Source organism: Hyperolius riggenbachi, chromosome 7 (assembly GCF_040937935.1).
Source record: "Hyperolius riggenbachi isolate aHypRig1 chromosome 7, aHypRig1.pri, whole genome shotgun sequence".
Classification (NCBI taxonomy): Eukaryota; Metazoa; Chordata; class Amphibia; order Anura; family Hyperoliidae; genus Hyperolius; species Hyperolius riggenbachi.
Genome location: NC_090652.1, coordinates 34,927,416 through 34,944,622, shown reverse-complemented (window position 1 = coordinate 34,944,622; position 17,207 = coordinate 34,927,416). Strand labels below are relative to the sequence as shown.

General features: G+C 43.6%; 1 protein-coding gene across 1 annotated transcript; it reads right to left on the bottom strand.

The window, feature by feature from the left end:
- Positions 1–15: 15 nt before the first annotated feature.
- Positions 16–16,543, bottom strand: LOC137525972 (pyrin-like). Its single transcript, XM_068247182.1, has 4 exons — positions 16,481–16,543; positions 2,174–2,555; positions 73–202; positions 16–37 (listed from the first exon to the last, which is right to left on the bottom strand). Exons 2-4 carry the CDS (start codon positions 2,448–2,450, stop codon positions 16–18), a joined length of 429 nt encoding a protein of 142 aa, XP_068103283.1. The 5' UTR covers positions 2,451–2,555; positions 16,481–16,543.
- Positions 16,544–17,207: the final 664 nt, after the last annotated feature.

Sequence of the window (17,207 nt, the reverse complement as noted above, 5' to 3'; positions counted from 1 at the left end):
TTCCTCTGGTCCTCCTCATACCAGCATCTGGCAATGTCTAACAATCCCTCCATCTTTTCTTGATATGTCAGCATCTCAAGTAAATCATGATACTGCTTGTCTGTCAGCAAGCTCAGATGGTGCAGATAGTACAGGATTAAATCTACTCGAGTTTTCCGGTTCATTAGGTCTAATCGGTGTTCTTCCACTAAGGATTTCCTTCCTGCAGATTCACAGAAAAAAAGCATAATGAAAACATACATGATAGACTGAACAGACTGAACTGGAGGTAAAAAAACAAGTAAGAGCTTCTCAAAAATTAAAGAGAAAATATTCTGCTATGGACTTTCATGACATTGATCAGTATGCATGATACCAGTGAACGCTTCCGTCATCCATATTAAAGTGGTCTGAAACTTTGACATAACATTTAATAAAAATGTGTTTTCCTACTTTTTATTACTCATACAATTATGCCAAGCACATCCCTAGCACAAAAAATGCATGGACAGGGCCCCAGATTTATTCTGGGGTGCCCCCAATGTACACCTGAACTCCCCATGGCAGAGTCACACAACGGGCGGCAGTACTCATCTGTTCTGGCTAGTTTGTCTCCGTGGTCCAGAGACATCTTCTCTTCTGGGCTTCTCCCCCTTGTACCTGAGAATGAAACCACTGCTATGACTCTAGTGTTTGATTCTCTACCTCTACACCCTACTAGGGAGAGAATTGCCTACTATGGAAGACATCTTCAGAAGCGGAAAGCAGACAGAAGAGGTTAGAGCTGCCTGGACACCTGGGGACATTGGGGACACTGAGGACATCCACAACACACCCAAAAGGCACCCATAGATGCACCAGGCTCCACAACACCCAGCATGCCTCTATAGAGGCACCACAGCTCCCAGAGGGCCCCCTATTGATGCAACACAGCACCCAGAATGCCCTCTAAGGCACCACAGCTCCCAGAATGCCCCCATTGAGGCATGACAGTTTGTAACATGTCACCATAGAGGCAATACAGCTCCCACATGCCCCCCAATGAGGTACCACAGCCTCCAGCATAACCCACAGAACTATGTGGCCTCTATGTGGGCATGCTCGGAGCTATGGTTCCTGAAAGCATGTTGGGGTTGTGGTTCCTCAATGGGGGGACTTCTGGCAGCTGTAGTGCATCTATGGAGGCATGCTGGGAGCAGGGCTGGTTCTCTCATGAAGCAAGGTAAAACACTTGCATCAGGCTCAGGGATTACAGAGACAGCATTTTTTATTGTGTTTACACTTACAGCATGCAGTCAGAGTAGAAGGAGAAGTGAGAGGAGAGCGAGGTGACGAGGTCATCATTGGGGAAACACAGCTTGTTGTTCTGTGTGAGGAGTCTGACAATGAGTGAGGAGGGGGGAGGCAGGAGATCGGCAGTGTTTCATTTGACTTGCACAGTAGAAGGGAGGAGGTGGCACTGCTGTCCTGACTAAGGAGGAATGGAGGGTGGCCGACTGGCTGAGGGTGAGCAGCCAGCCAGTGTGTTATTGTGTTGAGCTGCAGCATGTTTTGTCTCAGGTTGTTGCATATGCTCCCTTACTGACTGAGAACATTAAAGCAGAGTAAATTGTTGGGTGCTGTTCGAACATTCCAAAATGTGTGTGTGTGTGTGTGTGTGTGTGTGTGTGTGTGTGTAAGGGGGGGGGGGCAGGGATTACATCCTCACAAGTTTTCCTCAAGCAGCTAAAATCTAGAATCGGCCCTAGCTTGGAGCTGTGGTCCCTCTATGGGGCATGCTGGGAGGTGTGGTGACTCAATATGGGGCACATGGGAGCACAGGAGGAGGTCCACGTGAAAGCCAGGGAATACTATGGGAAGAGGGGGAGGACCCACTAGATAGCCAGGGAATAGTTACTATTGAGGGAAGGATAGGGTCCACTGGGCCAGAGAATACTATTGGGGGATTGGGGTCAAGTAGACAGGGAATTCTATTGGGGGTTGTATGTTATACATATTTTCAACATTATTAGCAAGATGACATCTCAAATACAGGTAAAACAGGCAACAGAAATTACCCATGGGATAAAAAGTAAGAGTGGAAACGTGCTGGAAAAGCATGTAGATATTATGTCACATTTAGTTAAAGTTTGCAATTAGAAGATGTCCACTTTAAATACACCTATTATGAAGTCTGCAGGTTTTTCTACTTTACCTCCTTCCCCATCTTTCAGTAGTTCCCCTCGAACTCTCTTTGCATTGATGGCATCCAAGACAGCTTGGGTCACTGTAAACCCATAGTTAATACCATAAAACTCCCAGATGAGGTCAGCTACAGTTTTGGGACCTGCATCCTCTAAAAGTAAAGTCGGGATCTGCTCAAATTTTTTCTTTACATTCCACTTGCTTAGCCGTGCTTTAAACCGAAGAAAGGTCTCCTCATCCAGCTTCCTGAGAGCCGTTAGGACAATATCTTCCTGAGACATTGCCATGTCTTTTTGTGTTCACTGTGTCACCACTGAGAGAGACTGTTTTATTCAGAAATATCAGACATCGCTAGATGAGCTCTTATTTGTGGTGTCAGTAATCCATATTGTCTGTGAATAAAACATAATTATTTGAACATGGAATGGTTAAAAAATGTCTCTTTCTACAGTGCCAGTCAAATACTTTGAACTGCTAGAAGCCTACTGTTAACAAATTGGGGGATTAATGAGATACCCTCAAGTACCAAGCTTAACTAACAAATTGATTACAATCTACTGTATGTATGGAAAGATCTCACCCGGCTAGAACAAGGAGAAACTTTTACCCCTTTAACACAGAAATAAAATAAAATGCCATAACTATTGACTATACCAATTCCTACCCTAAAGTATAAGCAGATGCCTTCTTTAACCAATGATATATTCTTTTAAAAGATGGTACTAGTTCTTTAAAATTCCATCTATAGGGATCCTGTTACCTATCATTTGCTACTATAGTCGAGCAATGTATCTAGCAAAAACAAAAAGTATAGGAGTGCTCTCTGGTGCATTAACTTCTTTAATCGCTTTTAAAAATATTAAAAGTTACACTTACAAGATGTAGAACAATAGAAGGCACATTGCACTTGTCAGTGCACTGAACATCTCCACCATCAAGAACGCTGACACTTTTCCGGCTGTACCACACTATGGCCAGTATTTTAGGATGGAACTCCGTGTACCGGCCGTGTCTGTCAGGGGGTGGGAGGTACCTATGTAGCTACGTCGCGCCTATTGCGTCATTATGCGTTTCGGCGCTCTGCGCCTTCGTCAGATGACGCAACGGTGTACGCGTCGCGTATATATAGCCACGTCGTTGCTAGGCAACCGCGGTTTATAAATATAAGAGCTGCAAAAGTTCAAAAAGGCTGCCCTGTATAAAAGAATCTTTAAAAAAAAAAGGCTGCCCTTTTAAGCGCTGTGCTGGAATATCACACAACACTGCCTTCTAGTGTGGTTTTACATTATAACAACACTGCACAAAAATATCTTTTAAATACAATTACATCCATAAACTTTATACAATTTCAAATAAACATTATAAAAATTATCACATCACAGATCGGGTATATTTTTAATTTAAAATTATAAAACAATATAAGGATATACATATGTATGTATGTATATATATATATATATATATATATATATATATATATATATATATATATATACTCAAATGAAATTATTACATATACCATTTGGCACAAGACACACTGATCTACATCATACACATATTATATACTATACATACAGTATATCTACCAAATAAATACAACCCATTATATACACAACTTGGGACCTATAAAACACCCTAAAGGACATAATATTATAAAAATAGTTAAAATTAATTATGGACGTTTTAAAAGGCCCTATAGTGGAACCCTAAAAAAAGGAAGACTGAAACCAACGGTGACAGCAAAAGAGTGGGAAGCAAAAAGGTAAAAGAAACAAACCACCCTATAGATACTCATCCTTGGGGAGCTAAAGATGGAAGTCTCACCCAGTGTAGTAAGGAAGAACCAAGAAAACAATGAACTGCCGACCACAGTAGAACCAAGAAGGAGGGAAACCTACAGAAAGGTAGAAAAATGTATAAGCTATTCTAAATATACGTAGCAATTTCTAGGCCTTCATTGAGGCCTACAGGAGATAGTGAATTAAATCTAATGATCCAATAGGACTCTTGCTCACATAATCTTCTAAATCTAAACCGTCTATTCAAATTCTTGGGCATGATTTTGAGTCCCATTATTCTAAGGCAATCTGTAGACCCTCCATGATTCTCTTTAAAATGCATGGGAACAGTATGCTTTTCACAGCCATCTAGAATCAATCTGTAATGTTCTCCCAGTCTCTGTCTAAGAGGTCGGGTGGTCCGGCCGACATAATACTTAGGGCAATCACAAGAGAGCAAATATACTAGAAAGGAAGACGCACAATTTAAAAACTCCTTGATTTTAACTAACTCTCCATTTCCATCATTAATACTAGATGTGCGATGTCTGATGAATTGACAACACCCACATCTTTTCACATTACATTTAAAATTCCCTATTAGCTATGGAAAAAAAAAATTTTTTCCACCCGATGGACTCCAATATTACTCGGTGCAAGGACACTTTTTATCTATCTTACTTTTTAAAAAAATAGCCTCTAGTTTATCGGATAATTCCTCTTGCGCTGAACGGATGAACGATGCACATTGACTCCATCTGCAGCAAGATGAGGTTGTAGGTCTTTGGTTCTGGTCTGTGGGTTGACCTTGACTGTTCTCACCATTCATCGCTTCTGTTTATCCAAGATTTTTCTTGGTCTGCCACTTTGAGCCTTAACTTGAACTGAGCCTGTGGTCTTCCATTTCCTCAATATGTTCCTAACTGTGGAAACAGACAGCTGACAGCTTTCTGTATACTTCCTCTAAACGATGATGGTGAACAATCTTTGTCTTCAGGTCATTTGAGAGTTGCTGTGAGACCTCCATGTTGCTACTTTTCTGAGAGAATTAAAAGAGGAGGGAAACTTACAAATGACCCCCTTAAATACTCTTTCTCATAATTGGATTCATCTGTGTATGTAGGTCAGGGGTCACTGAGCTTACCAAGCCAATTTGAGTTTCAATAATTAGTTCTAAAGGTTTTGGAATCAATAAAATGCCCAAATTTATGCACCCGCCTAATTTTATTTGAACAGTTATTGCCCACTTTCTGTAAATCCAACAAACTACATTTCACTTCTCAAATATTACTGTGTGTGTCTCCTATATGATATATACAACTGATATTTTTTATCGTAACAACCAACGATTTATACAGGAAAATCATGCCGATTAACAAGGTGCCCAAACTTTTGCACCCCACTGTATATACATATACATGTGTATATATGTTAGCGTTTCTAATTTCTCCTAATTTGTCTCTAATCACAAGTTATAATTTGATCGCTCCCCTGTGTCAACTGACTGCCATGGCAGAGATGGCATATAAGCTCATTTCAAAGCACAGGATGACAATATAGCCACTCACTCCCCTGCTTCACTCACTCTCCCTCTCCTCCACCCCAGCTTCGCTCATTCTCCCTCTCCTCCACCCCAGCATCACTCCCTCTCCTCCACCCCGCTTCACTCACTCTCCCGCTTCATCTTTTACCACCACAGTTTACTTTAAGTAATTTTTCCCCACTCAATAGTCACCATGTTGGACAATGTGAAACAATGTACATCCTGCAACATGTATGCATGTCTTGATCAGCAGATTGAGGGTGTTTACTGTTGCCCTGGGTGTGTGCGTGTTGCTCAATTAGAGGTTAAAGCTAAATGAGCGGCTCGCAACCGTGAGATGCATACACAACATGGAGAAGAGCTTGGATCTCACAATCCAGACACTGGATGGAACCGTTGAAGATGAGGAGGGTGGAGTACAGCCGGAGCAAGAAGCAGAGGCAGCCGCTAGTTGGGTCACAGTTAGAAGGGGTAGGGGAAAAAGTGACAGGGAGGCTAGTCCCGAGTTGTCCTTCCCTAATAAGTATGCTTGTTTGCGTAATATTGGGGAGGATGATCCTGGAGTAGTAAAGCTGCAGCAGGATGTGCTCCTTAGCAACCAAGGGACAGATCGCTGCAACGAGAAAGGGAATAGGAGTGCAGCTAAGGCTAGACAGATGCTGGTGGCAGGGGATTCAATTATTAGGCACACAGATAGGGTAATGTGTCAAAGGAACCATGAACGCCATACAGTCTGTTGTCTCCCGGGTGCTCGGATTTGGCATGTAGCGGAAAGAATTGACAGGCTATTGGGTGAGGCTGGGGAAAACCTGGCTGTCATGGTATCCCCTGGAGTGTACCAATAAATCTACTTTGTTTTTTGAATACACAGCTTGTTGTGTCTGCTTACAGGAGGTAAGTCCACCAACTGCCTCCAAAGCATTTTTAAACTTTTTAACAATTGATTTTATCCTTTTGTCGCCTCTATTATCCATTACACTAGACATAATATCCACCCCTGGTGGAGGAGTTACCTTGTTCTTCCTATCTACAGAGAGCGACTTCTTAACCCTGAGTGAGGACAGGGCAATCTCCTCACCTGCCTATTACAGTGGTTGCCTGGAGGTAACCCTGGTTTGTGAGTATAACTTTGTACTCTTTTCTATTTTACCCATTTATTAGTACCTACTACACTATATTTGGCTCTGGGTTCTCTCTTTTTATATATGGAGGAGAGAGGTTATTATTATTATTATTATTTAGTATTTATATAGCGCCGACATATTACGCAGCGCTGTACAGTGTATATATATATATATATATATATCTTATCACTAACTGTCCCTCAAAGGAGCTCACAATCTAATCCCTACTATTGCCATATGTCTATATTATGTAGTGTAAGTACTGTAGTCTAGGGCCAATTTTTAGGGGGAGCCAATTAACTTATCTGTATGTTTTTGGAATGTGGGAGGAAACCGGAGTGCCCGGAGGAAACCCACACAGACACGGAGAGAACATACAAACTCTTTGCAGATAGTGCCCTGGCTGGGATTCGAACCAGGGACCCAGCGCTGCAAGGCGAGAGAGCTAACCACTACGCCACCGTGCTAGGCTCGGAGGAGAGAGGTTAGTGTTAGGCATGGAAAGGAGAGGTTAGTGTTAGGCATGGAGGAGAGAGGTTAGTGTTAGGCATGGAGAGGAGAGGTTAGTGTTTGATATATAGGGGAGAGGTTAGGCAAAGAGGGGAGAGGTTAGTGTTAGTCACAGAGGGGAGAAGTTAGTATTAGGCATGGAGGGGGGAGGTTAGTGTTAGGCCTGGAGGGGAGAGATTAGTGTTAGGCATGGAGAGGAGAGGTTAGTGTTAGGCATGGAGGGGAGAGGTTAGTATTAGGCATGGAGAGGAGAGGTTAGTGTTAGGCATGGAGGGGAGAGGTTAGTGTTAGGCTCGGAGGGGAGAGGTTAGTGTTAGGCTCGGAGGGGAGAGGTTAGTGTTAAGCATGGAGAGGAGAGGTTAGTGTTTGATATATAGGGGAGAGGTTAGTGTTAGGCAAAGAGTGGAGAGGTTAGTGTTAGTCACAGAGGGGAGAAGTTAGTATTAGACATGGAGGGGAGAGGTTAGTGTTAGGCATGGAGAGGAGAGGTTAGTGTTAGGCATGGAGGGGAGAGGTTAGTGTTAGGCATGGAGGGGAGAGGTTAGTATTAGGCATGGAGAGGAGAGGTTAGTGTTAGGCATGGAGGGGAGAGGTTAGTGTTAGGCTCGGAGGGGAGAGGTTAGTGTTAGGCATGGAAAGGAGAGGTTAGTGTTAGGCATGGAGAGGAGAGGTTAGTGTTTGATATATAGGGGAGAGGTTAGTGTTAGGCAAAGAGGGGAGAGGTTAGTGTTAGTCACAGAGGGTAGAAGTTAGTATTAGGCATGGAGGGGAGAGGTTAGTGTTAGGCCTGGAGGGGAGAGATTAGTGTTAGGCATGGAGGGGAGGGGTTAGTGGTAGGCATGGAGGGGAGGGGTTAGTGGTAGGCCTGGAGGGGAGAGATTAGTGTTAGGCATGGAGAGGAGAGGTTAGTGTTAGGCATGGAGGGGAGAGGTTAGTGTTAGGCATGGAGAGGAGAGGTTAGTGTTAGGCATGGAGAGGAGAGGGTAGTGTTAGGCATGGAGGGGAGAGGTTAGTGTTAGGCATGGAGAGGAGAGGTTAGTGTTAGGCATGGAGGGGAGAGGTTAGTGTTAGGCATGGAGAGGAGAGGTTAGTGTTAGGCATGGAGAGGAGAGGTTAGTGTTAGGCATGGAGAGGAGAGGTTAGTGTTAGGCATGGAGAGGAGAGGGTAGTGTTAGGCATAGAGGGGAGAGGTTAGTGTTAGGCATGGAGAGGAGAGGTTAGTGTTAGGCATGGAGGGGAGAGGTTAGTGTTAGGCATAAAGAGGAGAGGTTAGTGTTAGGCATGGAGAGGAGAGGTTAGTGTTAGGCATGCAGGGGAGAGGGCAGTGTTAGGCATGCAGGGGAGAGGTTAGTGTTAGGCATGGAGAGGAGAGGTTAGTGTTAGGCATGGAGGGGAGAGGTTAGTGTTAGGCATAAAGAGGAGAGGTTAGTGTTAGGCATGGAGAGGAGAGGGTAGTGTTAGGTATGGAGGGGAGAGGTTAGTGTTAGGCATGGAGAGGAGAGGTTAGTGTTAGGCATGGAGAGGAGAGGGTAGTGTTAGGCATTGAGGGGAGAGGTTAGTGTTAGGCATGGAGAGGAGAGGTTAGTGTTAGGCGTGGACAGAGGAGGTTAATATTAGTCAGTGGGAGGAGGGGTTAGTGTGAAGAAGGGAAAAGGTGTAGATATAACCAATATTTGTAATATCTCTAATCTAATTTCACCCATGTTCCTTATAAACATACTCTACTGATTATACATATTGTCTGTCCATACATAATGACACACAATATTTCCTGTTGTTTCTTCAAATGTCTTCCCGATGTATGTGAAGTGCCTATATATCTAATCAATGTATAACTAACTAGCTGTCCCGCGTCGTAGCATACGCCACATCTTCTATCTATCTAATAGAGTACGTGCCTCAACCTTAAAGCAAGAAGAATAAAGGTGGGTACACACATCAGATAAAAGTCTTTGGAAAAATGAAAGATCACAGACCAATCTTACCCTCTTCCATGTAGTATCAGAGCCACACCTACACAGTCTATTCTATGGAGCTGAACTCCCCATCAGATAGAAATCTTACCCCCTTCCATGTAGTATGAGAGCCATACCTACACAGTCTATTCTATGGAGCTGAACTCCCCATTAGATAGAAATCTTACCCCCTTCCATGTAGTATGAGAGCCACACCTACACAGTCTATTCTATGGAGCTGACCTCCCCATCAGATAGAAATCTTACCCCCTTCCATGTAGTATCAGAGCCACACCTACACAGTCTATTCTGTGGAGCTGAACTCCCCATTAGATAGAAATCTTTGCAAGATGCTGCACACAAAGTTGCTGTACACATTCAAAAGATCAGTATCTGCAAAAGATCCGTTCCTGCAAAAGATCAGTACCTACAAAATACATTTATAGTCTATATTTCCATGCGGATTATTGTGGGCATTTTTCCGCATAAGGGCATAAGCATCCGCATACAATGAATTTTCGATGCTGGTCGAAAACACAAATATTTCTGAAGATTTTCGTGAAAATTCGCCAAAAAACGAAAACAGGATTTTCGATGCGAAAATGACTTAGGCGAAAATTCGCAAGCAACACTGCTACATGCTACATTAGCACTATCCAGGAGCGCCACAGGGAGGATTCCCAACGCCCCCTTTTTATACAACCGGAGGGACCGCGGGAACCACAGCGGCACCCCGGAGGGGGAGGCTAGGTGCCGCAGGCGACCCCCCCCCCCCATGCGTGGCCAGCGCCAGGGAGAGCCGTCTGCACCCACCTCCCAATATTAAAAACAGGCACTTACCTTAACGTCCATTGGGTTCTGCTACATGCGCATTAATTTTCTCATGGAAAGCATTTTTTGCAGTTTGTATCCTTTGGAGGCAGGTGGTGGATGGCGTGCTCCGGTGGTGTGAGCCCTGGAGTGAGTTGTCTGCACCTGTCCTCCCCCCCTCTGGAGTGCTGTATGTGAGCCAGCCCTGAGCTCTAAAGCTCGGGGTGACCCATGCTTCTCTCCTTTATCATGTGGTGCCCCCAAGTTAATGCGCATGTAGCAGAACGCAATGGACGTTAAGGTAAGTGCCTTTTTTTAATATTGGGAGGTGGGTGTGGACGGCTCTCCCCGACGCTGGCCACGCTTGGGGGGGGGGGGGGGGGCGCCTGCGCCTCCCCCTCCGGGGTGTCGCTGTGGTTCCCAGGCAGTGAGAGAGCCTGGGACCCTGTGGTCCCCCCGGTTGTATAAAAGGGGGGCATTGGGAATCCTCCCCGTGGCGCTCCTGGATAGTGCTAATGTAGCATGTAGCAGTGTTGCTTGCGAATTTTCACCTCGAAGATCCCGTTTTCGTTTTTTGGCGAATTTTCACGAACATCTTCAGAAATATTTGCGTTTTCGACCAGCATCGAAAATTCATTGTATGCGGATGCTTATGCCCTTATGCGGAAAAATGTCCACAATAATCCGCATGGAAATTCAATCTATGCGAACGTTTATACGGAAAAATGCCCGCAATAATGCGCAAGAAACTTCTCTGAATGCGGGTGCTAATGCCCTTATGTGGAAAATGTCCGCAATCATACGCAAGTAATGCAAAAATGACTGGCCTTAGGCGAAAATTAACGTGAAAAAATTAGATGGAAAATTTGCCTGTCAAAACGAAATTAGGCGAAAATTCGGTAAAAATTATCGAAACAAATTTTTGCATTTTCGCTCATCACTGGCATGTAGCAGGGCGACCGCTTTGCAGTATTGGTTTTTTGACCCTGCATAGTTTGGCATGCAAAAGCAAATGCATATTTGCATGAGCATTGCCTCATGAATAGCCAATTAGGCCAGATTTGCAAAGCCAGACTTGCTAGGGAAGGCCTCTTTTCCACGGACAGTTGATAGGCAGTAACATGCCTCTCAAACTCTTACAACTGCTCACTACTGCCTGGTAACAGCTTGTTGCTGCCTGGTAACTGCTTGCTGCTGCCTGGTAACTGCTTGCTGCTGCCTGGTAACTGCTTGCTGCTGCCTGGTAACTGCTTGCTGCTGCCTGGTAACTGCTTGCTGCTGCCTCGTAACTGCTTGCTGATGCCTGGTAACTGCTTACTGCTGCCTGGTAACTGCTTGCTGAGCACACAGCTCAACAGTCCGTGGAAAAGAAGCCTAAAACTTGGTGATTGAGCACGTATACATTTTCTCATGCAAAGTACTTCTTCTTCTTGCTCGAAGGTTGAGGCACTAAAGGTACGTACAGACATGCGATAACGATCGTTCGTAAGCAACGACGAACGATCAATTAAGGAGAGAAATGAAAAGGTCGTTAGTAAAGAGGTGTTGAAAGTGGGAAACGATCAGATCGTTTCCGAACGAACGATGCGGAAGTGACGAACGTATGATACAGCGCATCTAGTATGCTAAACGTTATTCAGATCAATGAACCCGGAACGAACGTCATTGTTAATGGCCAGTAGGAAAGAGGAAGTTGCGTACATATATATATATATATATATATATATATATATATATATATATATATATATATATATACACACACAGGGAGAGAGAGATATAGATAGATATATCTCTATCTATGTCAACATATATCTATATATCTCTATACATCTATCTACATCTATATATATATATATATATATATCTATATACATCTCTCTGTCTCTCTCTCTCTCTCTGTCTGCGCATGTACGGTACTTAACGAACGATCGTTTTTGTAACGATCAGCATACACACGTACTTTTGCTAACGATCGTCGTTACAAAAAATCCGCCAGGACGGATTTCCAGTTTGCAACGACTTCAGTCGCTGATCGTTACCCTTAACGATCGTTAGCGGTTATTTTGTAACGATCGTCGTTATAAACGATCGTTAGTCGTTCGTTACCAACGACTTTAGTCGCATGTCTGTATGCCCCGTTACTCTATTATATATATAGATACCAAGGGATTCCTGGTTATTCACCTTGTTTGACATTGCCAGTAGTGATGAGCACACATTTTGTATAATCGTAATTTCACATCATAATTTGCAATTATGATGCAAAATTGTAATGCAGAATTTCAGGAAAAGTTTTAAATAATTTCACGTGTAAATTTCATCGAAAATCATAATTTCCCAATTTCGTGCCATTTCGTGCTGACTAGTGGTTAAAAGCTAAGCCTTCATACTGTACATATTATCATTACCAAAATTTCTATTCATGTCAAGGGAAACAGTGGGAACAAGTCAAAGTTTCAAAAAGACATTGTAGTTTTTGAGAAACTCAGTTTAACCACTTGCCGACCGCACGCTTATACCGTGCGTCGGCAAAGTGGCAGCTGCAGGACCAGCGACGCAGTACTGCGTCGCCAGCTGCAGGCTAATTAATCAGGAAGCAGCCGCTCGCGCGAGCGGCTGCTTCCTGTCAATTCACGGCGGGGGGCTCCGTGAATAGCCTGCGGGCCGCCGATGGCGGCTCGCAGGCTAAATGTAAACACAAGCGGAAATAATCCGCTTTGTTTACATTTGTACGGCGCTGCTGCGCAGCAGGGCCGTAAGGCAGATCGGCGATCCCCGGCCAATCAGCGGCCGGGGATCGCCTCCATGTGACAGGGGACGTCCTGTCACTGGCTGCACAGGACGGATAGCGTCCTGTGCAGCCTCGATCGCCGGGGGGGGGGGGGGGGGGGGGAGCAGGTAGGAGAGGGAGGGGGGAATTTCGCCGCGGAGGGGGGCTTTGAGGTGCCCCCCGCAACACCCAGCAGGCAGAAGAGATCAGACCCCCCCAGCACATCATCCCCATAGGGGGGAAAAAAGGGGGGCAATCTGATCTCTCTGCCTGCTACCTGATCTGTGCTGGGGGCTGCAGAGCCCACCCAGCACAGATCAGTAAAAACAGTGCTGGTCCTTAAGGGGGGGTAAAGGGTGGGTCATCAAGTGGTTAAAAAATGCAAAAGAAAAATGGTTTTTAAACTTGTCATTTTTCTGAGTTTAAAAACCATTTTTCCTTAGCATTTTTATAAAATTATTTTTTTTTCAACTTATTCCTACTCAATGCCTTTGTGCTATGTCTTAGCCTTCAATTCCCCTCTGCACTATGTTGCAGCATTTCAGGGCCCTACAGATTATGTCATAGCTGAATGAACCAGGTGTTGACCTGGCTACTTTATACAGTACATTTCACTGTTTGCTACAATATGGCTTCTAACAGGCAGTGACACAATACGAGAAGCCCTAGAAAAATGCCCAGTATAGTCTTCAGTTCAAATTATCCTCCTTCAGGGCTCCTCAGAAGGCTTTGAAAGCACTTGTGTCCCCAAGTACATCTGGAGATGAATACACCCATACAGCACATGCACAGTACGGATTCTGCACAAAGGAGGCCAAAGATGTATTTTTCCTGCTGGTCAAATAATGTGAATGACGGGACAGTGGTAGAACGAGGGCAGGGAGAGAAGACCTGTAAAGCTCCATGGGATCCAAAGCCTTCCTTCTACATAGGTAAATATTTAACTATATTTTCCCAGCCCATTTCCAGTTAATTTTTAACAGTCTGCCTATATGGAGTATGTCCTTTGCTTTAAAGAGAATCTGTATTGTTAAAATCACACAAAAGTAAACATACCAGTGCGTTAGGGGACATCTCCTATTACCCTCTGTCACAATTTCGCTGCTCCCCTCCGCATTAAAAGTGGTTAAAAACAGTTTTAAAAAGTTTGTTTATAAACAAACAAAATGGCCACCAAAACAGGAAGTGAGTTGATGTACAGTATGTCCACACATAGAAAATACATCCATACACAAGCAGGCTGTATACAGACTTTCTTTTGAATCTCAAGAGATCATTTGTGTGTTTCTTTCCCCCTGCATCTCTCATGCACTGAAGTTTCAGGCTGCTCTTTTCTTCCTGAAAACAGCTTTGCCCTTGTCTGTAATTCCTCACTATGTGAAAGCCCAGCCAGCTCAGAGGACGATTTATCCAGCTTGTAAAAGATAAGAGAGAAGCTGCTCTAATCTAAATAATACACAGGCAGTGTGCATAGAGGGGCCTGGAAGGGGGAGTTCATAGCAGAACCACAACACTGAAGAACTTGGCAGTGATAGTACAAAGTGCTGCAGTAAGCCAGAACACATTAGAATAGCTTTTGGAACTTGTAGGATGATAAAAAAACAGGATGCAATTTTTGTTACGGAGTCTCTTTAAGAAGACCAGAACACTTGCATAGCATGCAGTTAAAAGTTTTCATTCCCATATAAATGGAGTAGAAATCAACTGCACTGAGCTGTGTTTGCTTATTTAGCTACAACAGAGTGTAATTATCTGTAGAAGTGGCTAATCAGTAGGTGTGACTCACAGCTTTGGGGTCCTTCCTGTAGGAAAAGACAGATGCTTTAATCTTTTCTGTTCTCCCTGAACAGTTAAATAATCGGGGAGGAGGGGGGGGGGGGGGGGGGTACGATTTCCGTAGAATTTTATGAAGAAACAGGCTTGAAAGACAAAAATATTGAAACCGAGAGCCCAATCTATCATAGTATTTTCAGTAGGTATGGATGTGTTATGTGATTGAATTTATACTCACAAACGTGGGTCACCACACAGGCGACCACTGGATAGGCAGATGGGGAGAATTATAACCTAACCCCACTCAGGTTTAAAAGTCGCTCTCTGTATATAGGAAAAGTAGGGGATACACCCCTCCACCAAGGGTGGACTAGATTAGTAATAAACAAAGATAATAGAGGCGCCAATAAAGAATAAAATAGATAAAAACTGTTTAAGGCCTCTTGCACACTGCAAGCAAATCAGATTCAGATTCAGATTTTTAATCTGTTTTTACATCCGATTCCGATTCAGATTTTTAATCTTAACTGCATGCTGCGTTTTTTGATCCGTTTTTCTGTTGAATGTATTCAAGGAAAATCGGAAACGGAATCGGAATCGGAATCGGAAATGGAATCGGAATCGGAATCGGAAAACGGATTTGCAGTGTGCAGGGAGCCTAAAAGGAAGGAAATGGGTGGACTGGCCTCCCTCAGGTATATAAATGACCAGGCAGAATGAGCCTTTATAAATATAACCTTGACATTTATTAAAACAATTCTCCAAATGTGCAATGCGTTTCACGGGCCAACATCCCGCTTCATCAGGCAATCGAGTGTGGAGAACACCATTCAGGGTCAATTGTTAAGCCCCAAAACCACACGCAATATGGTGATGTTACCTCCAGCACCACACATAATATGACTGCGCCTCTGTGGCCACAGGCTTAACAATTGACCCTGAATGGTGTTCTCCACACTCGATTGCCTGATGAAGCGGGATGTTGGCCCGTGAAACGCATTGCACATTTGGAGAATTGTTTTAATAAATGTCAAGGTTATATTTATAAAGGCTCATTCTGCCTGGTCATTTATATACCTGAGGGAGGCCAGTCCACCCACTTCCTTCCTTTTAAACAGTTTTTATCTATTTTATTCTTTATTGGCGCCTCTGTTATCTTTGTTTATTAGTTACTATTTATGAAGAAAGATGCTGTGCCGAATATTTTACAGCAGAGAGGAATTCTGAGTCTAGATCCACTTGAAATAGCTTTGCACTTTTCGGTGTCTCTCTTTTCCATCTCTATAGTTGGGAGCCACGTAAATGGGAAAAAGTGGTATTTACTGTTTTATTACACACTTCGTTATGGTATTTTGTCACAGTGGTCCTAATTTGTTTTCTGCACAGAGCTTTACTTTGACTGAAAGCAGCCCAGCCTTTAACTAGAGAGAAGAAGCTTTTACATTTGTCCACTCAATTTTCAAGTTTTAATTTCAATTTTCTATCTCATGGTGAATGCAGGCCATGCAACCACATGTAAAAGGTTCTTACACTGAGGATATGCTACCACAAATACAAAGCAAAATACATAATTCAATTCTGGTCTGCAACTGCACCCAACTCTGAGAGATAAGAAAGCGAGGCTCTTTAAGCCACGCCCCTGCCACACCACTAACCACACCTCCACCACACCCCTAGTCAAACATACCACAAAAAATTCAGAAGCAAAAGATGTAGTTTTATCATTTATCAAACCACACTGTCCCTTTCTATCATCATTAGTTTTTCCTAATTTTAACATATGAAAATTAGAAATGTATCAATTTAATTGATGGAAATACAGAGGCGAGGTGAGAGAGATAACTACTACGCCATCATACTGTCCCTGGGACTGAGGAAAAGAAAGAGACAGAGGGACAGGGCTCCCAAAGAGGGACTGTCCCTCCAAAAGAGGGACAGTTGGGAGCTATGTGTAACTGACACCCGAAGGATTACAACTATGGAAAAAAATATATTTCTATAAATAGAGAGAATAATCATGTTGCAGCCTAAAGCAGGAAACAATCACTTACAGGTTCAGGTGAATCCATAACACCGTGCTCAGGACAGTGACAGAAGGTATTGCAGAGATAATATATGCCACCACAGCCCAGTGTAATCGACCTTTGTACAGGCTCAGTCCACATTAGAAATTCTCTGATAAACAGTAAGCATATCAGCAAAAGGTGTGACTATTTGCTGGTTGAAGTCAAAGGACTTGTGTTTTTTTTAATTCCAACTATATAACTACCGGTATGTATATCATGAATACCTCCCAACTTTTAAAGATGAGAAAGAGGGACACTTAAGCCACACCCCTTGTGTGGCCTTTAGCCACACCACTACTTTGCAAGCTACCGATAAATGGGCATGCTGATGACAGGTGTGGGCAGAGCCAGCTGTGAAATAATGGATCTGTGTTTTTGTCTCCAAACATTATTAGGCCCCCCAAATACATATACAGCCCCAAAACCACACATAATATGGCTGCGTTACCTCCAGAACCACTCTTAAAATGGCAGTGTCACCTCCAGAAGGACACGTAGTATGACAGTGCTACCCCAAATCCACACGTGATACAGCAGTGTTACCCCAAATCCACACGTAATACAGCAGTGTTACCCCAAATCCACACGTAATACAGCAGTGTTACCCCAAATCTACACATAATACAGCAGTGTTACCCCAAATCTACACATAATACAGCAGTGTTACCCCAAATCCACACATAATACAGCAGTGTTACCCCAAATCCACACA

Bases quoted from the DNA above. Each gene is read 5' to 3' on its own strand.
- LOC137525972 (XM_068247182.1), bottom strand. From the start codon at position 2,450: ATGGCAATGTCTCAGGAAGATATTGTCCTAACGGCTCTCAGGAAGCTG. The intron at 203-2,173 runs GTAAAGTAGAAA...GTGAATCTGCAG, and splicing joins ACTGAAAGATGGGGAAGGAG to GAAGGAAATCCTTAGTGGAA. The intron at 38-72 runs GCTGACATATCA...AGGGATTGTTAG, and splicing joins TATCATGATTTACTTGAGAT to ACATTGCCAGATGCTGGTAT.